The 25,588-nt window shown below is 43.0% G+C and overlaps 1 protein-coding gene across 1 annotated transcript; it reads left to right on the plus strand.

The window, feature by feature from the left end:
* The first annotated feature begins 809 nt into the window (after positions 1–809).
* si:dkey-13p1.4 (transmembrane protein 151B) lies at positions 810–17,263 on the plus strand. The gene is made up of 2 exons (XM_048975578.1): positions 810–1,456; positions 11,573–17,263. Exons 1-2 carry the CDS (start codon positions 1,352–1,354, stop codon positions 13,133–13,135), a joined length of 1,668 nt encoding a protein of 555 aa, XP_048831535.1. The 5' UTR covers positions 810–1,351; the 3' UTR covers positions 13,136–17,263.
* The last annotated feature ends 8,325 nt before the right edge of the window (positions 17,264–25,588 follow it).

The following is a 25,588-nucleotide window of genomic DNA, read 5'->3' on the forward strand; positions in this document are numbered from 1 at the left end:
TTGTGTTCCTTTAAATCAGCGCTAGATAAGATTTTAACAGCTCTGAGCTATTAGTTGAATTCTTCTCAAACAAGCTTGATGAGCCGAATGGCCTCCTCTCATTTGTAAATTTCTTATGTTCTTTAATGGGCTCGCCTTGTTTGTTCATGCAATGAAGCATATGTGGCTGGAACTGAATATATACAATAGGCAAAAACAGTCAAGAGATTCACATACTGCTGGACTACAAATCAGAACAACCAAGATACCAGATACAAGGGATTTTGAATGTGCTGTGATTGCTGGTGCATTTCATGATGGTCCCAGTATCTCAAACACAGTCACTTTCCTGGGATATTCAAGCATTACAGTTTCATAATGATAAATTTGCAGAGAATGGTGCAATAAACAGAAAAACATTCAGTCAGCACCAGTTCTGGGGTGAAAATATCTTGTGAATAAGCGAGATCGGAGGGGAAAAGTCAGAATTAAAACTAACAGGAAGGTTAGAAGTGTAAAGATGACAGTTCATTACAACAATGGTGTGCAGAAAGGCTTATTTGAACACAAAATTCATCTACATTTGGAAGCAGAAATTGGTCCGTTATTTATAAAAGTAAAATATGCCTTCCAATTCCATCGTTTGAATATACACGTAATGCACTCAGAGATTTAAAAATCAGAGAGATCAGAGGACAGAGCTGTGCGGTGCACAGAGGCAGAGCTGACAGAGATACCGAGATAGCCGCGTTTTGCTTTTGTTTAACTGCGTTTTCTACTTCAGAGTCAACGTCAAAAACGTCTGAACATTTTGATTCATATTCACGCTCAAGTTACAAGCTGAAGGGGGACATTTGTTAACCCAGAGGGCAATGCATCTTGAGATTTTGTTCAAGGACAACTGGATTGCAAATCGTGGATTTGCACTTCACAGCGGTGCACGTTATCAGGTGCTGAACATATAGGGTGATCATCTTGTGCTTCTATGAGATATGCCCTGCAGCTGTGTTTTCCGGCAGTTTTCAAGTTTTCTGATTTTTCTTGAGAATATTCCGTTGGCGGTGTGCATCGTTTTTACGTCTTTTGGCTGTGTCCAGATGGCGCGTACATTTTATTTGTTGTGGCCGGTGCAGCACACACAATTCGCGGGATTTCCTCTGTCCTTGAATGTGTCTGACAGGCTCTGCAGTCCCAGCGTCCCCGCCCCCTGTTTTCTGTGAAGGAAGCACCCTAAACGGGATCCCCGTCCTCCTTGGCTGCGAACCAGCGGCAAACCGGGACGGGGAAAGCAGTGAAGCGGACTGAAATTAAAGTGGGGCTGCGGAACAGTTTGGCTTTTGGTATCTCGTGTCTGCAATGTCAAGGCAGCAGGATGTTATCTCCCGAGTTGGAAACTGATACCGCTGCAGAAGACACGGCGCCCAACAGCCCAAATGGAGTCGAGGATACCCCGACCAGCTTGGAAGCCCTGGAAGAGGTGAGACGGTACCCGGAATGAAGTCGCCTGTTATATGCCTCTGACAAGATAACCGCTGGAGGAGATACTTATATTTATATTAACACATAAAAACCTGTGGCTGCTCATCCGGCTAAAATATTAGATTATGTGACACGAGACTGTAACATTTTACATGACCTGTCTTAAAATATGTTTGCAGCAGTACTTATACGAAATTCTGAAGGAAAAATTAACGTTGACAGAATATCTGTATGATTTGCGGTCGCTCTGTTGAGGTCAGCTCACACCTGCACCTTGCAGTCTTATTGACAATTTTATATCAGTCTTACCTGACTGTAATGAATATTCATTATAGAGACACTGGCTTTTCATGAGGCCATGACACTGCAGATCAAGCTGAAATGGGTCGATATTTGACATACAACGTAGCAACAACTAAACTTGTGCTTGTCTTATTTTCTTCTTTCCGTATGAGGTCAGTTGAGCTGCAGCAGTTTAGCGTTTCCCCGATGGTTTTTTTGAGTGGTTTGTTCTGTACTGCATGATTGGAAAGGGTGGGGGGGGGGGGGGTAATTTTACAGGAAGCCTTTTGTTGGCCATCTATATCTGATTCATGTAAGCTCAGCCTGTGAAGATTGCTGGCTCAGCAGATGAGTACTTTTGAAGTTCAGCCAAATGAAATACATTGACTTCATCTTCAAGTGTCCAGCCTCCGGGAGGCCAAGCCAAGCCAAGACTAAAATCTAAATCATAGAGCTAAGTGCCTTTTAGGCTCTGTCCAAAACAGCTCCAGGATAGGTACCGGATCCTACTGCATCCTCACTCCTCTGGGGCTCTTGGTTTGATTCCTATAGGATTTGCGTGTTCTCTCCACATTCATGTGGGGTTCCTCCAGGTAGTCTGGTCCAAAGACATATTTTAGGAGGACAGGTGTCTTTAAATTGGCTGTGCGTGTGTTTGAATGTGCTCTGTGATGGACTGGCATCTTGTCCAGGGTGTACTTTGCCTTGTTACCAGTGTCATCCTGGGAAGGAACTTCAGTCATGTTGTCACCCGACAATGAATAAGTGGTTCTCTACAATGGATGGTACAATAAACATTATAAAAATAATAGTTATATGCTTCATATTAGAAATTTTTAAATAAAACTTTAAAACAGTTTAACTGTATTACTTTTAATTACAACATAATTACAAATTATACAACATTACAATGTTATTGTACACAGAATCTCAACATTATTTTCTACACAATATGTCAAATTATTGAGATACATTACTTTCACTTTGTCTGAGTGGTTTTGTAATATTCAGATTTTTATTTGAAAATGATTAAGCTGTAACTGAGTGCCGGTTAACTGTCAGAGACATTTACACAAGTTTGACAACCAGTAGGTTTCACAAATAAATCCCTGAGAGAATCTATTGAAATGCTGTGGTTTGCTATCAACACCCTAACCCACTAGTGATTTCATGAAGGGGAAAAACAAGACATATAAGTAAATCTTATTTTATCTACTGTGCTATCGACCGATTTTGAGAATGGAAAATTTTCAGAGCATGACAAAGTAATCGTAAGCTTTCTAAGGCATTAGGGAAAAATTCCTGGGCTATCCATCAGTCTGCCTGTTATCTGACTGCGTGTCAAACTTCATCCTAGTGTCTGTGGTTTTGTGTGTGTGTATGTGTGTGTGTGTGTGTGTGTGTGTGTGTGTGTGTGTGCCCACATCTCTGGGTCTTGCCCTGAGGGATCATTTAGTGCACGAATCCTTCCAGCAAGTGACTGTGACATTCCGGCTTGCGCTGCATTTGGGATTCATCAGGTCCTGGCAGCTGTCTCGGTTATTCTGTTGCTGTTTTTCAGCGTTCTCTTCACAGGACAGGTGACCGCATGTCTAATAGTAAAGCTCTCTAAAGGTCCATGGAGATCGGCTTCAAAGCCTGAGGTGCTTTGCACCTGCTGACAGTTTGCTTTGACCGGCCCTCACCGTGGAAGATGCCAATGGCTCTCTACTGCTCTCTGCTGCATTGCCTTTGGTTACAACCAAAACATTATTTGCCTGAAATTATAACATCGATCCTAACCCTAACCCCCAGAATCACAACCATTATATACATAAAGATGATATACAAAAAAAACCAATATGTCTTAAATACATTCTCATCAAACTTCACATTTTCAGTTGTCTGCCACGAGCTAATTGTAATAAACGATTAGATACTACCACAAATTACCCAAAAGCCAGTTCTAACAATCAGGGGCACAGCAAGAGATTCTGGGGCCCCTGACAAAATGTCACCTTGGGGCCCCTTGTGGACTTGGGAGGTAAATTTTGCTGCCTGGGGTTTCCTCCATTCCAAGACCCCAGAAAACATATTTGTTTTACTAGCCCCCCCCCCCCTCCCCAGGCAATGGCCTTGGTAACAACCCTGTAATGACTGCTACATGACTACATGAGTTCTTTTTTTTTCATGTTCCAAGGCAATTTTTGTGATTCGCTGGTTTGGGTGGTGTCCTCCAGGCTGTATTAGTGTTCTGTCTTACTATCATGCTTACTGCGCTTCTGTCTGGCGCTGGGTGCAGATTTACTGCCACTCCGCGTGCAGAAACCGTAGCTTAGCTGAAATCCCCACAGGAATTCTCTGCCTCATGTACTTTTTCTTTCTACTGATGTTGCTGAAAGAAGCCTGTTCAGGATCATATTGACTCGCGACCGGCCATTTGCGGAACCTCAGCTCGTTATCTCCGCAGTCACCTATGACCTCGGCACGCCACTGGCTAATCTATACGATTAGCTGAATACAGCTGGCCTCTGCTACATCCGTGTCTTTTGATCAATTCGCTGTGGCTCTGAAGTGGAGAGCCCCCCCTGCCATTGTTGTCCTGCTGGGTACCCTCTGACGTTTCTAGGCAGGACTTAGCAGACCTGTCGCCAAGCCGGCGATGCAGAACACTGTGCCCAGAAGTCAGTTATCGGAGATCTTAACTGTGAAACAAATAATATGCAGTACTAAGCACTATTCCTTTTCAAAGAGATAATCCACTTCGCAGTCTAAGGGCTGTTTATCACCACCAGGAAGCGAATTTGCTGTGCTCAATTGTCAAGAAAGTGACCAAATAATGCTCATTTTAAACAACAACATAAAAGTACAAGCTAATCATTCAACCTAAAACATTTGTTATATGCTACATCTGCTATATGAGTTGTATTTGTATAATTATAAAGATTAGTCAATGGAGGGTTTTATAAATAGAGATGAACATAACTGGTATGTAAGTACACATTTGCCGTATATAAAGCAAAACATGCGGCAATTTCTTGCCATATCAGCAGAAGTTCGTGCTGATTTTATGTGCATTTATTCTGCTATGACAAGAAATTACCATGCAACCCTTGTGCCACGAATGAAGTACAAATTAGCTGTATAAAGGGTAAAATGCATAGTATCATGTCATGGCAGCATATATGCACCTGCAATAAGTACGCATTTGTTCTGTTACAACAAGAAATTGCCATACGTATTGGTTTATATGAAGAGTGTGTACTTGTGTACCAGTTATGTGCATCCCTGTTTGTAAATATGATGTATGAAATTCAGAATGTGTTATATTTTTGTTAATAGAGGTGCTGCAGTTGTTAGTGCTGTTTGTTTGGTAATGTTTAGTGTAATGTTTCTGTCATTGTGACTTGCTATCTGTCCCCACCTTAACCCCCACTTTCCAAGTCGTTATTTCTCAGGGTGCCCCCATTGATATGTTTGGGGGGTCTGTGGTGGGGGAGAGGGGGAGATTGACTTATTCGGAGGTGCTCTCAAGGGACTGTGGACCCGCTAGGAGGAAAGAATTAGGAACAGAAATTCCCACATTCTGGGAAGTCATCGCCCCCTGCACCTACCTGGGGGGGGCAGCCTCTCTGGCGTGCCAGACGGCGTCGCTACATCTCAGTGGATTCCACAAAGTTTTTGAGAAAATTTAAGTCAAGGATTGACTGAATGAAAATCTGCAAGGCATTATACCTCATAGAGAAGCTTGAGGTAAGTGCTGAGTTTCAAAACATTACTGCAGAGAGAATTTTAAAAGTGTAACCTACCAATAGCCTTAAAAGGTAAAGATCACTACAGATTCTTTACAGCCATGGTCTTTGGGGGAAATTAGAAGACATTAAATACTACATTTCAGACAACATAGTCAGATCCTGAATGAGCGCCTTGCCATTGATGAAAGTATGATAAAGGACCAAGAAAGATTAGCTCTATGGCTCTGGTCTTCAGAATAGCCAACACTGCATCTTCCAGGAAGAGGAGACGGATTTCCTCTGAAATTTAATAGGTCAGAACATATTTCAGCAGACCGTGGCACCAAGGGGATGTGACCACAGAAAACTGCAAATGTTTTGTTGGCAACTTTTTAGAAGTATTTTTGCTGTTGGTAGGTAAATATAGTAACACGTTTATTTTTTAATTTAGTGATTCAACTCAGTATGTACAGTACATTTTTCATTTGTGTCAGCATTATTTTGTGTTTTAATGAAAATAATCCCTTGCGTGTAATGGAAAAGTTACATTTTACCTTACTAATACTATATATGATGCTACAGATAGCCAGTAATGAAAGTAAATGGAATATTATCACATACTATGGAACATTTGGTTTTTTGTGATGGCGAATAGATCGATTGGGATTTTTGGAAAGAAGTAATCCCAGTCAGGCCTGCCAAGAGTGGTGGGTCCTAATGGACATTGCTACGGCGACAGGCCCTTAACTTGAATAGGAAGTTTCAAGCTTTTGCAGGGCATGAGAAAGACATAACTTGGTATGCACCAGTTATACCCACCTGTATTGATAAATATTGATTCAGGTTAGATGGTTTCCCAACGATGAATCAGCCTTCAAAGCAGCCTTTATGTAAAAACTTGTATCAATCTGCAGTTAGAAATCTCATTACTATGAGTCTGTACAACAAGTAAATATTAGCTGCCTGGTCATCTGCGAAAAACACATTTTCGTTTGTTTTGTTTGCATGGGGGAGCTGGCGCTGGCTAATTATAAATAACGACAACTTATATCTTGTTGTTTTGCTCTGAGTTAGCAGGCTGTGAATGGCTTTTGCAGGCTCCTCTGCCCTTTGGATTTGCTCTGCACCACTTGAGTTATGCTGTGCAACTGAAATTCATTTTTGGCATTTTTGTAACTTATTTGACTCAAGCAGCAAGAGGGTCCTCTGCTGTGATTTTCTGTCTTTGCTAGAGAAGTTTAACAAGAGTCAGGAGGACCGAGGACAGCAGGCGTCGGATTCAGAGAAAAAGACAGGAAATCAAATCAGGTCTTGGAAAAATAAAGTGCAAGGGGTGTGTGAACATCAGGGTGTCAGGGTCTGGACACTTAATTTTATCTGATTGATAATGAGACAAGTAAAGTGAATGAACTGGCACTGCCAATTGGCTTCACCCTGCCCTGGTCAGTCCACACCCTCTTCTTTGTCATTGACTCATGATTACATTTAAAATTTATCCTTATAATGTATCCTATGATTACCTATGGTTACCATGCATATACAATAAACAGTTATATTTTAGCTCTACATCAGTACCACCATGTGACTTCACCAGTTCATTCCCTATATTTCACCTGTCCTGATATTTACACAAAGCCTTAAAGGAAATCAAATGAATTATTATACTTTTAAGCCATGTCGATGTGATAAAATTGCATCTAATTTAGGAAGTACTTAGCGGGCGTTCCATGCTGTGGTGCTCCACGTGGATTGATCTGACTACAGTGGGATTCTACCCCTACTCCCTGGGGTGAAGGATAAATGTCCTAATCACCTAATCACATTAAAGCATTCAGGCCTAAAAGCCTGTTTGAATCACAATGCTACATATAAGATATAAATTGATAGTATATGTTTGGCTTTATACACCTACCATAGACAGTGGGCCGGGCTAAAGTGTGCCCCCCCCCCCCCCCCCCCCCCCCAAATTTTCATTAACTTAAAATGTCATTAAGCTGCACACTCATCTGTGAGGCCTCAGAGCTTATTCACCCCCCACAGCTCGAACGGGAGCCAACCCCCGAGAGTGACAGTGCCGCTTGCCGGCTTTGACAGCACCATTAGCGGTTAGCGGCATCTGCTCCCCAGCCTGATCCACCTGTGTTTCTCGTCAAGCTAAACAGGGTGCTGTGGCGTTCAAGAGTCTGACAAATCAGAGGCACGCGCTCCAGCAGGTTGGGGCTGGTGGCAGTTAATGGTATCGCCAAGCAATTGCCAGTTTCCCGACTAGCCTCCGGCATGGGCTGATAGCCTTATTGTGCATAGTCGTGAAGTCATTTGCAGGATGAAAAAAGGAGCAATTTATTGCCAGTCAAAACTGCAGCCGTGTGCTGTTTCTGAGACGTTTGGTGCGATTTTTACAGTAATCTCTGCATTCGATAGGTGTGTCGTATTGGATTCTTTTAAAATCCCTCTGGTGGACATCATATATTTTCAGCTAGATCCATGGATTATATAACATCAAGTGAACAGGTGACCCGCTGACACTGATATGAAGGGGGCGTGCTGCTAATTGTAGATGCTAATATTAAATCGCTATGCTTTACAAAAGACAGCAGAGTTCCAGCCTCTCTTGTCTGCTATGAGGCAAATGTAGTGAGCAGTTTTCGTGGAATAATTTGCTTTGGCCTGCTTGCTTTTAGTCATATTTCACCATTCACTTTCACAGGCCTTCTCAATTATTTACATTACACCATCGCTCTCTTCTTCCTTAAAAGCCTTTCAAACCCTATAAATATCAAACATGCTGTCATCGGCCAGTCTGACCCTCTGACTCGTTCACAGGGTTCATTGCTTGTCCTGCAGAAATGTGCGCATGAAAAGCAGACAATCTTCTTTCTGGTGTTAGATCAGATTTGAGTATTTCTGTGGGAATAAAACTGCTTTAAACCTCCTGTGCATTCCTGTTTTCTGGAATTTTATTTTCATGAATTCCCTTTTAGAACTGAGCTGCTTTTATAACTATACTGTTTTTATAATTATTCTTAACCTCTTTTCCATTTAGGATTCCAGCTAAATAGGAATAATTTTTTTTGCAATGGATCTGATTTTGATAATCACAGGTTGTGTTTTTCCTACGCTAATTAATGTCTGGGAATTGTGGGGGGCTTAGAGAAGCGGTCTGTCACGTGCTGTTTGGAACCTCTTTGCTTTGACATTGCTAATTAACCTGAAAGTGAGGGGAGGATCTGTTACAGAAAGTGCTTCTCTGTTTGACACGTGTTTTCATTGTTTAAAGCATCCATCTTCCATAGTTGCTTACAGTACAGGGTCACACACTATCACAGGACACTAGGCAGAGGACACCCTGTATAGAGTGACAGGGGACACTAGGCAGGGGACACCCTGTATAGAGTGACAGGGGACACTAGTCAGGGGACACCCTGTATAGAGTGACAGGGGACACTAGGCAGGGGACACCCTGTACTGAGTGACAGGGGACACTAGTCAGGGGACACCCTGTATAGAGTGACAGGGGACACTAGTCAGGGGACACCCTGTACTGAGTGACAGGGGACACTAGGCAGAGGACACCCTGTATAGAGTGACAGGGGAGACTAGTCAGGGGACACCCTGTATAGAGTGACAGGGGACACTAGTCAGGGGACACCCTGTATAGAGTGACAGGGGACACTAGGCAGGGGACACCCTGTATAGAGTGACAGGGGACACTAGTCAGGGGACACCCTGTATAGAGTGACAGGGGACACTAGGCAGGGGACACCCTGTATAGAGTGACAGGGGACACTAGTCAGGGGACACCCTGTATAGAGTGACAGGGGACACTAGTCAGGGGACACCCTGTATAGAGTGACAGGGGACACTAGTCAGAGGACACCCTGTATAGAGTGACAGGGGACACTAGGCAGGGGACACCCTGTACTGAGTGACAGGGGACACTAGTCAGGGGACACCCTGTATAGAGTGACAGGGGACACTAAGCAGTGGACACCCTGTATAGAGTGACAGGGGACACTAGTCAGGGGACACCCTGTATAGAGTGACAGGGGACACTAGTCAGGGGACACCCTGTATAGAGTGACAGGGGACACTAGTCAGGGGACACCCTGTACTGAGTGACAGGGGACACTAGTCAGAGGACACCCTGTATAGAGTGACAGGGGACACTAGGCAGGGGACACCCTGTACTGAGTGACAGGGGACACTAGTCAGGGGACACCCTGTATAGAGTGACAGGGGACACTAGTCAGGGGACACCCTGTACTGAGTGACAGGGGACACTAGTCAGAGGACACCCTGTATAGAGTGACAGGGGACACTAGGCAGGGGACACCCTGTACTGAGTGACAGGGGACACTAGTCAGGGGACACCCTGTATAGAGTGACAGGGGACACTAAGCAGTGGACACCCTGTATAGAGTGACAGGGGACACTAGTCAGGGGACACCCTGTACTGAGTGACAGGGGACACTAGTCAGGGGACACCCTGTACTGAGTGACAGGGGACACTAGGCAGGGGACACCCTGTATAGAGTGACAGGGGACACTAGGCAGGGGACACCCTGTACTGAGTGACAGGGGACACTAGGCAGAGGACACCCTGTATAGAGTGACAGGGGACACTAGGCAGGGGACACCCTGTACTGAGTGACAGGGGACACTAGGCAGGGGACACCCTGTACTGAGTGACAGGGGACACTAGGCAGGGGACACCCTGTACTGAGTGACAGGGGAGACTAGTCAGGGGACACCCTGTATAGAGTGACAGGGGACACTAGTCAGGGGACACCCTGTATAGAGTGACAGGGGACACTAGGCAGGGGACACCCTGTACTGAGTGACAGGGGAGACTAGTCAGGGGACACCCTGTATAGAGTGACAGGGGACACTAGTCAGGGGACACCCTGTATAGAGTGACAGGGGAAACTAGGCAGGGGACACCCTGTATAGAGTGACAGGGGACACTAAGCAGTGGACACCCTGTATAGAGTGACAGGGGACACTAGGCAGAGGACACCCTGTATAGAGTGACAGGGGACACTAGTCAGGGGACACCCTGTATAGAGTGACAGGGGACACTAGGCAGGGGACACCCTGTATAGAGTGACAGGGGACACTAGTCAGGGGACACCCTGTATAGAGTGACAGGGGACACTAAGCAGTGGACACCCTGTATAGAGTGACAGGCTGTCACCAGCCACCTGCTCTTCCACGCAATATGAGCCATTTAGACACTGCCATCCACTTGACCACATGATTTGTGTGGTAGTGAGAAGAAACTGGAAAGAGTGTGTGGAGAGAATGCAGACACACACAAACACACACAGTTAATTTATTCCAATCACTGTGGGGACTCTCATTTCTATGAGCATAACCCTAATCCAAACTATAATAACCCTAACCCCTACCCAATCCTAACTTTAAATAACTAAACAACATGCAAGACTTTTGGTATTTTTAGTTGTTTAATGTAGTCACAGACTTTTATAAAATTGAGTTTCCCCTTGGGGGAACTGAAAAAATGTCCCCAAAAATAACAGGTTTTTATCACATTGTGGGGACATTTGGTCCCCAGAATGTATTACATATGTAACACATAGACATACACACAGACACACACCGAGCAGGTTAAGGAAAACAAGTCCGCATCCCCGCGGCTCTGAGGCCACAGCATTACCCACTGAGCCACCACTGATGAACCCTCTCTGAATACAGTAACATTTGCCTCTTAAATACGGGATAAATGAGAGGGATAAAAAGCCGCTACTTTAGGTCTCGTACCGTGTGACGTATGTGAGGTATTATGCGCATTAAATAGTGAGCTGCAAGCCCTGCAGTTTATCAGGTCGTTCGAGATTTCACAGCATAAATGTTAATAGCGTGTCAGCGTGCCCAAACTAGAGGGGGAGATGTAATTACTATAAGTGCATTAAAGCACTTGGGATTGTGAAGAGCACTGCAGCCACATCACTTTTACCGGGTTCATTAAATCACTCCTTGAGCCCCCACAGAAGAACTGGTTTAACTGTTCTTGTTTGTCACTTACAGCAATCTGGTGGAGTACACTGGTATAAGCACCCCCCCCCCCCTCCGTTCAATCTTTCTTTGTATCCCCACAGCAGTGGCCCGTGAAGCAGTCCCTCAGCGCCTCCATGTGCCGCGAATCCCACTGGCGCTGCCTGCTGCTGTCGCTGCTCATGTACGGCTGCCTGGGTGCCGTGGCCTGGTGCCAGCTGACCCGTGTCACCAAGCTGAGCTTCGACTCCGTGGCGACCTCGTCCCTGACGGCGTCCCTCACCTCAGTGCGCGGCGGCGGCATGGGCAGCCGCTCGATGATATACCACGACAGCCCCTGCTCCGACGGCTACGTTTACATCCCCCTGGCCTTCCTGCTCATGCTCTACGCCGTCTACCTGGTGGAGTGCTGGCACTGCCGGGCACGTAGCGAGCTGCAATGCAAAGCCAACGTGGACAGCGTGTACGAGAGGGTGCTTCGCATGCGCCGGGCACGCCCTTGCGTCTGGTGGAAGGCCATCAGTTACCATTTTGTGCGCAGGACCCGGCAAGTGACCCGCTACCGCAATGGGGACGCCTACACCACCACGCAGGTCTACCACGAGCGGGTCAACACACATGTGGCTGAGGGCGAGTTTGACTACAGCCGCTGCGGGGTCAAGGACGTCTCGAGGGACCTGCGGGGACTGGAGAGCCAACCCGCCACCCGGCTGCGCTTCACAAAGTGCTTCAGTTTTGCCGGCACTGGACCTGAGAACGCCTACCTCAGCCAACGGGCCCGGTTCTTCTCCGAAATTGAGGGCTTAGATGACTACATGGAGGCTCGTGAGGGCATGCAGCTGAAGAATGTCGACTTCAAGGAGCACCTGATCGCGTATGTGGACCCGGACCGCCTGCCGTGGTACACCTCGCAGGTGGCCTTCTGGCTGGCCGCCCTGCTCATGCTGTCTTGGCCTCTGCGGGTCCTCATTGAGTACCGCACGGCCTACGTGCACTACCATGTGGAGAAGCTCTTTGGGCTAGAGTACAGCAATAGCAGTCCCTCCCCATCGGGCGATGATGGCCCTTTGCACAATGGCGGCTACAGCCTCCCACGAGTGGAGACAGCGGACAGCACCGAGCTGGAGTGGCACATCCGGTCCAATCGCCAGCTGATCCCCAGCTATTCCGAGGCCATGCTGATGAATTTAGGTGGCTCTGGTTCAGGGGAGACCAGGTCTTCCAATTGCTACTTGCGTGAAAGTTACGTGGCACGCAGCTATGGGACGCTGATCCAAGACTGCGAGCACTGTTGCCGCCTCCAGGACAGGCCCCGGAGAGCCACCCTCAGTTCCAGCTGCTCCTCCATCTTCTCCCGGCATGCCTTCCACTCCCGGCTCTCCCTGGACACGTCTCGCTTCTCACTCTGCCGCATGTATGGCTCGCGGCGCACCATGGGCGTCTGGAGGAGCCGCAGCAGCACGCTGACGGACCGCTGCTGCCTGGATGAGCAGTGCTGCCGCTCCTACTCCAGCCAACTGGCACTTAACGAAAGCCCACCCACGTATCGGGACGCTCACTTCTTCCCCGTCTTGATCGTCCACCGACCCGAAGGCTGCCGAGAGTCGGGGGAGGTGCGGCGTTACTATATCCGACGGGGCTCCTGCTGCTTGGAGACCTCACTCTGAGAGCCTCAGCCCAGACACACGATAGACTGACTACAAACTTGAAGCCCTGTACATGCCTGTTGAGACAGGCCACTCTGATCACCCAGCACCCTTCCAGCAGAAGCTGAGGCTGGATATCAGTAGGCTCCTCTTCACAAGGGCTTCGAGACACAAATGGCTACAGAATAATATTCCCAAGCGACTTGTCATCTCATTCTTAAGGTGCTTTATGCGAGTCACGAGGGAGGAAACGGCTGAGTCTCGGAGGAAACGTGCGAACTGCCTTTGCTCTGTGCTGGAACTTTTCACATCACATCTCATGTGTCCATAAGAGCCTCCACACTGAAGTAACCTTTTCCTGAGTGCCAGGTTGTACCAACATAGGTATAAGCAAAGAATTGTAAGGTCCTGTTGGCTTCCTTGATTGCACCCCCCACCCCCCCTCAAAAAAAAAGTCAGGCAGCCTCAACAGTACAATTTGTTTTCTTATGATTGCACTAGCAGTTGCCCTCCCACCCTTGCTTTACCTTTTATGAGACTAATTGGAATCCAGTGTACAGACATTCTGCTCACGCCTGAGGCTGTTTCTCCCCGCGCAGCAGCTTCCACGCATTGAGCACAATAACTCATTCAGTGTAATTTAGGGTTTTCCTTTCAAGTCTTCCAAAGATACTGCAGTTCAGCAACTGCACTTCCATTCCCCATAAACGTGCCTGTTAGCTGTCTCAGACCAGCCAGCACCACATGCGCCGTGCTCCTTCCGGAGAGTCAGCTGCTGTGTCGACCTCAGAAAGGTCCAGAAGATTCCCAGAAACTTCACACATTTAAATTGTTTTATTTTGTTCACTTTATATGATCAATTCTGCAATTTTCCTTAAGTCAGTTCACATTCATCAATGTTTTTAATCTACAAAAAAAACACATTTTTAAGAAGCATTCTTCATGATGACTTTGAGTAAGGTTTCATAAAGTAAAACAGAGATTAACCCAGCATGATCCTTCTATACTCCAACTCCAGATTAACAGTCGCAACCTGATCAATATGAAAAACATTAACATGCTACATGGCCAACAGTGCAGAATGAAAAATTAATAATAAGTATCCTGACAAATACACATCGCACAGCTTAAGCACTTTCTGCTTTCAGGGTGCATCTCCCTCCTCTCAGAGTAACTAACACCAAGGTTACTTGTGTAGGCCTTGACACACCCTTTGATGAAGAAGTTGTGTTTTGTGAGCATGTAAGAGAGAGATGTATGGCGTCTTTCTCCACTGATATATTTCTTGATATTCACTATGTACAGTTAATGATCCAAGCTGCAGAGGTTGTCCACAAAAACTATTCTGCACATACAGTAGCATCAGGAGCCAGTCGGTCAGAAACAAGTTTACACAGAAAATAAATATACAAGTGAGGTGTTTATGGATTTTTTTCATTTTATAAGGACCATGCCTTAAGGGATTTTACTTTTTTATTTTTCCTGTGAGTTTATTAAGGACACGTGCGAGGCAGGCGTGCAAGGAACAGGCACACAGGTGGAAATAAGGGCAAACTACGGGGTTTATTGCGGGAACTGGGAGCAGGGAACATCTAAAGCCAACAAACATCACCAAACCACAATGACGGACAAGGGATACAAGCAAGATTAGGACTTAAATGGACAAGACTGATCAAAATAATCGGACACAGCTAGGGACGATCAGGGAAGCACACGTGGGTAATCAACTTTATTAAGGACTGTAATTAATACATAGATGTACTTGAAATTAGTACTCAGCATGTTTGTTTGATAGAATTCACTGGTTTTGGCATCACTTTCCGAAAAGTGGGTGGGACTTACAACGCGGTAGCACAATTTTGTTTGGAGTTCCAACATGAATGACCAAGTATATTGTAGTAGTCTTTGGTAGACAATGCCTTATTTGTTATCATATTTTAATTTAGTTGAAAATCTAAAAGGTTGCACATCTTGCAGTACAGTTTGTGTAATCACACAAGTGATTTAGATACATTTAACTTCATGTGTCTGATGCTTTTATCCAAAGCGACTAAGAGGAGAGCTACAATTAATGTGTGCTCCCTCGGATTTAAACCCACAAGCTTTAGGTTGGTAGCGCAATGCTCTACTTGTTGAGGGTATTCAAATGCTTATGTTAATGTTAACGTTTTAAATGTCGCATTTGCCCATATAAATCCATGTGCATATGATCCCATAATCCCATGGGAGTCCATTTACGACGGGGGTGGGCTTCTCCTAGACAAGGTTACAACCATGGAAACGGTTCATATCTTATGCCCAAAGGCACTCAGATGCAGAGAGACAAGTGCAGAAAAGATTCAGGTAGAAGATGCAGCCAGTGAGTTAGTTCATTTATTTTTCTACAAATGTACTAATTCTGTGCCCTAGTGCCCAGTGCAACTACTTGGGGACCAACAACATGTTCAATCAACATCTGGTCCAGATGTCATGTGAACCCCAGAATTCCCATGTAATTCTGTAAGACTAAATATTTTATGTATCAATTTGTTTGTAATAAAAGGTGAATATTATGAAATGTTTTCAATAATACTTATCAGTCATGAAAAGTAGGAAAGAGTTTTCTACAGATAAGAAGGAGAAAATTTATTTTAAAAGTGTAAAATACATAAAGGGGTTTACAGTACATGGCACTTATGCCATCGTGTATATAGGTGAGGTCCGCAATGCATCTGTCCACACAAACCTCCTTATTACCAATACATTTGTTTCATTTGTGCTGCTGCAGATAGGACATTACTGGTATGTCTATATTTTACAAACTGTGTTAGAAATCTTTAGGGTCAAAATTAGTAAAAGCTGTGTGCTGATTCATCATCCACATGTTCTGGTACATCAACAAATGAGAACCCTGACAAAGCATTTGATTGCATTGAGTAAGAGGCATACTCAAACATCTAAGCCAATGTTTCCCTATCCAGTCCTCGGGAGCCCGCAGACGGTCCACGTTTTTGCTCCCTCTCAGTTCCCAGCCAGACTGTCTGTGGGATCCCAACAACCAGAATGGGAAACACTGATCTAAGCAGATGAAGGATTTTGCATATTTATCACAAGTATATGGATATTTGGAATGTGTCAATACTTACTGGTTTTCCTACACAATATCGTAATAGCTGTAAAATGAGATAAATATCTAACATGTAATCCGTTTGAAACTTGTCTGGATAGTTTTGCAGACACGATGGATAGTGCTGCATCATGAGATCTTATTATTTGAGAGTAGTTGTACTGGTTAGTTTATCATTCTCTGTATGTCGCTTGATGAATGTGATACTAAAATAGGGGTTACATTTGTGACTAGGACATTGTGAGCGAGTATTACGTGCAGTACTCAGACAGATGACCCTGATGTGGTTACATTTAGTGCTGAATTTAATAGGTCAAAATATGCAATATGTTTTACATAGAGATTCATTGTTTGGTTGTTATATGGATTTTCAAGCTACCAAGTCAACAACGTCACCCAAAAAAAATGATTGTTGATCACAGTTTTTACAAAGTTTGGACCTAAAACAATGCCCCTCGTATGGTATATTTGATGATTTGCACAATAATCTTAAAGTGTGCTGCATAGACTTGGGGTTTTGAGCTTCGTGGTGACAAAGTACCACTGTTCTGAACTGGAGAATATCACCTACTGCTTGTGGGCATCAATCTACCAAAGTGGTCACAAAGAACCAAGATGAATGTCCTGGAAGGAAAGCACTTCCATTAAACAAGTTGTATATCACCAGATTTCAAACGACACTGGAACTTCTTCGCAGGCTGAATCGCAACCTGGAGAAACCCTGTGCAACTAAGTATCAGCCAACAAACTGATAATCCATCGTTCAGGAAGACTGCACGAGCTTTTCATAGTAAGACATATGAACCCCAAAATTAAGCTGTTTTAAATAATGTTGTTCCTGAATTTATTGTTTGTGGTCCATTTTAATTTCACTATAAGTCACTGCTCAGATAAAAAAAAATGAATTAAATATGTCTACACACGTTTTGACCTGTAGTTTCCAGGTTTATCTTAATTGAAACAATTCTTAATAAAGACATAGCTACAGGTATGTACTGTATGTACTGTGCAAGGAGGTGTCTCATGGTTATCAATAATTTTATTGTTCCACAAATGGCAGTGACTGTTATATTAAATAAACTTTTATTTACAGGTGGCGATTATAGTGGCTGTCGTGTTTTTGTGATGCTTGATCGCTTATAGGTCACTGCCTACCGTCGTTTTTAAGATGAACAATTGCACCACACTGTGGTACGTTTGAGAACTACTTGGAGAAAATTAACAAGCGCGCTTCAATTTATAATTTTAAAATGGACTGCAAGTTGCATAAAATGTACGATAGACTCACATGTGGGGGCAGCGTAAAAGGTGGGAGAGGGGGAAATAGGATGATTCCAAGGGCCCTGAGTGACAGGGGCCCTAAAATATTTGGAACATAATTGGATTGTTCTGAGTTGGGAACCCAATATGATATGCATTCACGGGGCCCAAAATCTCTAGCGCCAACTCTGGTCACATACAGTTATTTACAGGCTTCAGTATTCAAGTGGATAGAAAGAGCCTTACAGGCTACTCTACACATGATGTACATAGAAAATAAATCAAGTCAAATATATCGATCTAATCAAAAGAAATTGTGTATGTCCACGAGTCCATCTTTAATAACCTTTGGGGGTTTATTACACACATATTGGGGCTCTCAAAAACTTCTGTGTCAGTATCTAACACCCCTTAAATTAGAGGTAATCTTCTTAAAGTTGTGGTACTTACAGTTGAGGCCAGAAGTTTACATACGCCGTTATAAAGACTGGCAGTTTGTGCTGTTGAAAAGACATGGTCTATTAATGCGTACAATTAATGTAAATGAATGAGTCATATCTGATGTATAGTCGACCCTCCCACATCCCAGGGGTTAGCGACACAGACCTCCCATAATCTGGAAATGCACTGGAAGAATTTTTGGTCCTGGTAGTGAGTGATGCAAAGCATTTCAGATTTTAGTACAGTTTAGGGCAAAACAATATATATATATAACCACAGAGGTTGCAGTAATCACTCTTGGAGTCTTCCAAACCAGCACAATATGCATATTTTATGCATTTATGAGCTGCTACACTTTTCATTGTCATCTGTGGCTTTTGCAAAACTAGCAAAAAAAAAACATTTAATTTTGTATGTGTACCCCACGATGTATATCGAAACCGCAATGAGTAAAGCCGTAGGGGGTCGACTGGCTGCTGTCCCCGTGTTTAGATTATTAGAAGGCAGCTTCTTTATACAACTTTTGTAAGTGTACAACTGGTACAATTAGCCGTACATTACTGATAATACCCCCCCCCCCCCCCCCCCCGCAAGGTATATGACCCTATAATATATCAGATTTAGTTTCTAAACCACTAGCTGTGCAGCTCTTGTACCTGTGGGAATGAACTGTTGTTTTAGTCCTTAGATTAAGCAGTAAATATTTACCTTCCCCTTAGTTGTGACATAAACAGGCAAGACAGACTGAACGGACTGATAGAATATAGTGAAGAAATATGGGCTGTCCCCCCCCCCCCCCCCCCCTGGTCCCTAACAATAAAATTTGCAGGGGGAGGGGGGATGGATTGTGCGGTCCGATAAAATTCAGGACAAGTTGCACCCCGTATTGCACAGCATTTTATTTTATAACAATGGACAATCCCATAAACTGTACTCAGAAGAGGTCTGAAAGTTATACACAGCCAGCTAATCAATACCAGCTGGTTATCAACATCAGTAATACTAGACAAAAAATATATCAGTTATCAGTATCCATGAAATTTTCAGCATGAAACTTTCCATTAATTATACTGTCTTGTTCATGACAATATGCTTATTCATATAGAGCAGAAACAACATTTAATTGAATATTTATCATTTTTTTCAAAAGTTCAGCTGTCATTAAGGACTACGTTTGTGTTTCTGTCGTCATTCATTTTGAAGCTTGATCAACCCATTTATAACTCATTTGCTGTCATTACATATGGCTGGTTCCCATAGTTACTCGAGACCTGAGGTGAGTGGGCACACCAATAGGGAATCAGGATCCTCTCTAGGTAATCTGTGATGTGCTGTATGGTTTCCACTGATGCACTATTGTAGGGGTTCGAGAGCCGCTGTTGCAGTAGACCTTTATACAGGCTTTTCTCAATGAGAAGTCTTGCTGAGACATTTTTCATTCTAGTTTGTTGAGTGTGGAGCCCTTAAGATAGTTCAGCATGTCCCAGCCTTAGCTCGTGTTAATTTCATATCCAGGTGGACAACGTGCGGGACAGTGTCTGATCCTGAAGAACTGAAGGGACATCCTGCTGCCAGTCCCCGGAGGACCCCATAAAACAGGTACAGATGATAGTGTGCCATGGGGACAACCGAGCCCCACCCCCATGGCATCCTCAGAAATGCAAAAGAATGGTGTTGCTTGCAATGATTGCCAATTTCCCTTAATGGTTTTTATTTTTTTACATTGTTGGAGTTTGTTCCTTACATCATTCAGTTGCACTGGTTTTTTTCCAGTTTTGAAAAGGTGTTACACAGTAAAAGTCAAATCAAGTCACGTTCATTTGTTTAGCACATTTTTAGGCACAAAGGTCATTCAAAGTGCTTTACAGAAAATAAAATGAGAAGTATACAGCATACAGTTAAATGGACATAAAATATGAAAATTAAAATTTAAAATCAAAAGAACATAAAACATTTATTAAAAGTGAGAAAGTCCTGGTTGCATAAAATATGTGAAATGGAAGATTATAGATTTTAGAAAGTAAGTCTAGTGCTACACTATGCCCTATTAAACCAGATTAACTGAAATTTACCTCCTGAAGGAATTTCCTGAAGGAAGATTAGAGCTGCTACAAAAGCAAATTAAGCCTTAAATTAAACCACCCAACAGGCTCTCAATAATTTCAATGAAATAAATTCTAAAGACTATTTTTGCATTTGCAAACAAAACACTGTGGAAATTATTTTAACACTTTACTTGAAACTATACTGCATTATACATACCTTCATAATGCATTATAACGGCTGGTATAAGCATTAAGGATGCTTTATACCGCATTATAAAGGTATCTGCAGTGCACTATAGATGAGATCTCCATAAGGTTGTCGTAATGCATAAGAAACATGGCTATGTGTTATGCCTTTTATTAACATTTATAGCCATGTTTATAATGCTTCATGAATGCAGCATAATGCATTATGAATGTGTCTATAAATTACTAAAAACATGGCCTTAAGTGTTTCCAGTACTGTAAGCTTTGTACTGCATTATGAAGGTATTCATAGTGCATTATAGATGAGAGCTTCATAAAGCATTCATAATGCATAATAGACATGGATATAAAGTGCTATGCCTTTTTATAAATATAGCCATGTTTATAATGGTTTATGAATGCAGTTTAATATATTACAAATATAATGATACGTTCTTACAGGCATGGCATTCATAGAGAGTGTTACAGAAATAATTTCTCTGTTGGAGCACAACAGACATCCCAAGACCCTGTTCTCTGTAATTGCTGATCATTTTAAGGTTTTTTGCATCTTCTGCCCTTTCTTTCCTTTGCTGGACCCCTTCAAAAAATGTTGTATTGCCCATCCAGGGAACAGAATTATCCCATAATTATCCCATATCCCATGATTGTGGAATGGGGACGAGATCGTTATAATGAGGATTTATGTTGACCTAGTTCAGATATCACCATGTTAGCATACAATGGATGCTAGGTACTGCTTAGCACAACAGACACAAACTTGCTGGAAAACAGAAAGGTTTTCAGTTTATAAAAACACATTTGATGTCACTGAATGCCAGGATTAGTTCCTGTCTTGCCCCGTTCAGTCAGTCATCTCCCTGTTTGACCAGGAGCTATCGCTGGCCATCCTATCTCTCATTGTTTCTCAGGTCTATACTGTCTCCACTGTGCTCCCAGTGCTGCTGAATGGGCTGAGTGTGGGGCTCTGAACCATGTATCCCTACTGCCTTGGGTTCTGCAGCTACCTAGAGGCCATCTCTTAGTGTTCAGTTTTGTTTTTGCTCCATGTTAATTATGTTCTTGTACAGGTTTCTTCTTTTGTATCTTACTGCCCATGTCGAGCTCTCTAGTTATGTTCTGTTTCACATATATTCTTTAGTTTCTCCTAGTGTTCAAGCCCTTGTAATTACCTTAATTTGTTCATTACCTTCCCAGTAGCTCCTAGTCCTTTATGCATAATTAGTAATGGCCCACATCTATTGCTTATCATACCCTTGATTTGGGTAGATATGTGCCTACTCTTGCCCTTGTTTCTCAGTTGGTCATTGTGTTTGCTCTTCTGTTACTGTGTTTCCTTCTTGGTTCCTGTATGTGCTGCACTGTGTTTTGTCCCAGCGTGTTCCCTGATCCTGTTCTTTACCTGTGTTTTCTGCCTGCATTTCCCACACTTGTTGGTGTTAGTTTTTCATCATGTTTAGCTGAGCCTTATTGGTTCTTGTTATCCTCCTGCCTTTGTGTAACCCTGCACAATCCCTTTATGTTTCCTGATCTGTTGCTAATAAACTCCTCATTGTTACCACACTGCACTGGGGTCGTTCCTTCCATCATGCCGTTCAGGTCAGACAGTGACTATCCAGTATATTAACCTGATTCACCACAGTTAGTTCACCATGAAGCACATTTGGCCACCATTGCATTGTAATTGATAGTTTACCTGACCAGTTGGCTTGGAATAAGGTGAATCTCAGCAGAGAAACAGGTAAGTCTACAAGTGATTGTCGCAGCCAGGTCTCTGTGAAGAAGAGAACAGTGCCAGTGGGGGAACAACTGCACACAAGGCCCCAGGGCAAAACACCGATCGGGCCCCCTCTCCCCCCCCCCACGCACGCATGCACACGTGTAAGTGGCGGCGCTGAAATGAGTTTTAAAGTGTAAGTGCAGGATCGCAAAAAACTTAACGAGAGAATTCGACTGTCCCTCACAAAAACTGTAACGTTTTAGTGGCTAAATTGTGTTTTCTACGCCTTTTCAGACAGGAGGAGATTTGTTTGGCTCTGCCTAGAAATTTCTTATACAATTTAGACAGCACAGAATCATTAACCTACTTTAACGCATTTATTTATACAATCACATATTTCCCACATTTTAACATCAGTGATGCAGTGAAGATACAGTCTCTTTATTTCTTGACGCCAACCCTCCCCATTAATCCGGGCTTGGGACCGACACCTAGTTGAGCTGGCTTGCTCCGTTAAGTGGCTGGGTTACGTTAAACTATATACATATTTACAAAAACTACAATAAACATCCCGAAATATGTAGTCTAACAAAACACAGTTTAAAGAAGGTAGCCTACCTGGCGAAATTGCAAACAAACAAATTAAAAGGCCCACAGCATATAATCGGGCTATATCCAACAAAAAGCTATTTTTAAGAGCGTAGCCTACATGGCGAAATTGAATTACTTTCTGGACCAACAACTGCAACCAGGTATGCACCATCCTAGTCTTGATGTATGTCATCAGATGGATGAGGATGTTAGGCAGCCTTTAGATCCTACCCATCATGCACTGCAGTTTTTTTTACAAATTCCTCAAATGGAAAACCATTAAATATAAAAGGAACAGCTTTGTTTAACTTCAAAAATTGACTATGTATTATATTTTAAGTTTGTTGTAGGGATTTTTTTTCAAAAAATTAAAATTTACACCATACACCCACCATAATAAGAATGTATACAAAAAATAACAGATAAAAATAACAGTATAAATTACAATTGCAAGTATAAAATTGCAAGTCACAACTGAAGTGTAAATGTTATGTTCTAGCTATCAGGCACTTCAGAGAAATTATCTCAGTCTAATTTTACGTGTATTTACTAATGTTGTAGTCAAGAACAACTAAACCGAAACCAAGACATTGCTGTCTGGTATCAAGACCAAGACGCTGCCAAGACTTGAAGTTACCAAGACACACTAAGGTGAGACCAAGACCGAAAACAGACTAGGACTAGAATTGACATCACATAGGTGATACAACTCAGGGGCTGCACAGCAAAACAGTCGGTCTGGACACCTCAGCTCTGAACTGCCTGAAGTCGATATATCTAGCTAACAACTCAGAGGATGATAGGCAAGAATCAACAGAGCTGATTAGTTAGTTCAGGGACCGACGGTGCAGTAATATGTCTGAGAGACTCAACTGAATTGCCTTATAGCCATTTACCATTGTCTAGTATAATGCAACCACTCTCCCTGTATAACCAAATCTAGAAATGCCGTGTTTCATTTCTAACCAGAAATTTATCAATTAGCATGTTCAGACAACCAAGAAGCAAGCAAAACATAGTTTATTTGCTGGGTAAAGCAACACACATCCATGACACAGGGACCAACATAACTACATTATTCACATGCAAGACAACAAAAACAAAGTGAGATATACTCCAGCAAAAGGTGCACATGGTCGTTCTGACTATGGATGCTAATTGTGCAGCACTATGTGAGGGTTCTGGCTACAGAGTGTCTTCTCAGTAAAGGTTATACATGGTGAATATGCTAATCACACTCACCATGTGGGTGTTACTTACAATGTCCCCCTTACTGTCTTGTGGACCCTTCCTTAACTAACAAACAAAGCAATGGGTTTTGTTTGAAGATAGTGATACACCAGTCTGAGCAGATGTTATGGTTATTGTTTTACTTAGAGATATTGGTTTTACTACAGGTTTGTGATATCTTTGTGATCGCCTTCAGGGTATACAGATAAGTGATTGGACAGATAAGTTTTCAAGCTGATAGTCAGTCGGTATGTTAATGGTGGGGTCATTAGGGCCCTTTGTTCACAGAGCGGCAGAGGCTTGAAACAAGGCAAGATTTCTCTAATTCTTTAAATTTTCATAATATGATATATTGGTTTAAGACTGAGACCATTATATCCGTCACAGAGAGACCATTCAAATGAGACCAAGCATGAGTCTGAATATCAATGACTTGAACATCAGATAATGATTTCCCCATTTTGGTTTTGTGTGTGACCTTTAGGGACCTAAAACAGGGGCATGGGAATTGGAGCAAGGAAGGAGGGGGGGCAAGGTGGGTTTATGATCAGTGAGCCCGAGACGGTCTGCCTGTGGGCTCATTCTTGCACAGTGGGGGTTGAGGTGGGATTACTGATAGGATGGTCCGATGACCTTTGCCCTGCCTGGTCGGAACCAAGTTGACAGTTTCCCCCTGAATGAGACAGCGCAGGCCCAGAGAAGTCCAGGGTCACAGAGTTCTATGGGGTCAACAGCCTTACACTCCTAAATATTTTTAATGCTTTTAATGACAATAAAGGATCTACAGTTCAATTCTGAGTACATTCAGTTACTGGAATAATATGCACTGGCAGTATAATGAATGACGTAGTTCAGTAAAACAATGGATTTTACAGCAAATATACAAAATTTTGTGTTACATGACATAGACAATTAAATTAAGATGTGAAAATATATATAATATTGTTTTATATGTTTTTAAAGAATTTTTACCTCTCTACTGGAATCACGTAGGACAAATGTTGACAAATTAAAAGCTATTACATTAAAAGACAAGATATTTAATATTAGTAGTTTTAGGGTGGACATTTCATAACTGGATATAGATTCCTTATAGACACTATTTGTGAATGCCATTGTCACTGATGCCCCTCTGCACTAGGCGACCCCACTCTGATGTCCCTAAAAGTTTCCAAGTTGCAATAATACCAAGTCAAGCAATAATACTCTTGTGTCAGGTAACCTTACTTTCATGCCTGGTGCCAAGCAGAACTTAAATAAGGAAAAATGAGTAGAGGTTTTTTACTTCCACACAAATGACTGTGGAATATCTAGCAGGGAAGAAACACACAATGTCTTACTGCAAACGTGGCATCCTATGACAGTACCACCCTTGAATTCACTGAGCTCTTCTGAATGACCCAATCTTTCGCAATGTTTGTAAACCTGACTGCATGGTTAGGTGCTTCACTTTATACACCTGTGGCAATAGGTCTGAATGAAACACCAGAATTCAATGATTACGAGGTGCATCCCAGTACTTTTGTCCAGATATATTATAGCTTCTTAGTAAACATAATCCCTTCCCAAAAAGAAGATTGTCGCAAGGTCCTAGAAATGTAAAATACGGCAGTAATATCATTCAAAACGAAATTTTAGAATGTTCAGCAAGAATACTAGGTGAGGAAATTATGAAAGAAGTTAAAGACAGTATGCATTTTTCTATAATAGTAGATGAGACAAAAGATGGAAAAAACAGCAGATGTCAATTGTCCTAAGGTATAAGGTATTTACCTATACATGATGATGATGTACAACAGAGCTTTATTAAGAACCAAAGAGGCAGAGCACATAGATGCAGCTGGTTTCACGGATGGATGAATTTCTTGTCTTAA

This window comes from Brienomyrus brachyistius, chromosome 14, assembly GCF_023856365.1.
Source record: "Brienomyrus brachyistius isolate T26 chromosome 14, BBRACH_0.4, whole genome shotgun sequence".
Taxonomy (NCBI): Eukaryota; Metazoa; Chordata; class Actinopteri; order Osteoglossiformes; family Mormyridae; genus Brienomyrus; species Brienomyrus brachyistius.

Bases quoted from the DNA above. Each gene is read 5' to 3' on its own strand.
- si:dkey-13p1.4 (XM_048975578.1), top strand. From the start codon at position 1,352: ATGTTATCTCCCGAGTTGGAAACTGATACCGCTGCAGAAGACACGGCG. The intron at 1,457-11,572 runs GTGAGACGGTAC...GTATCCCCACAG, and splicing joins GCTTGGAAGCCCTGGAAGAG to CAGTGGCCCGTGAAGCAGTC.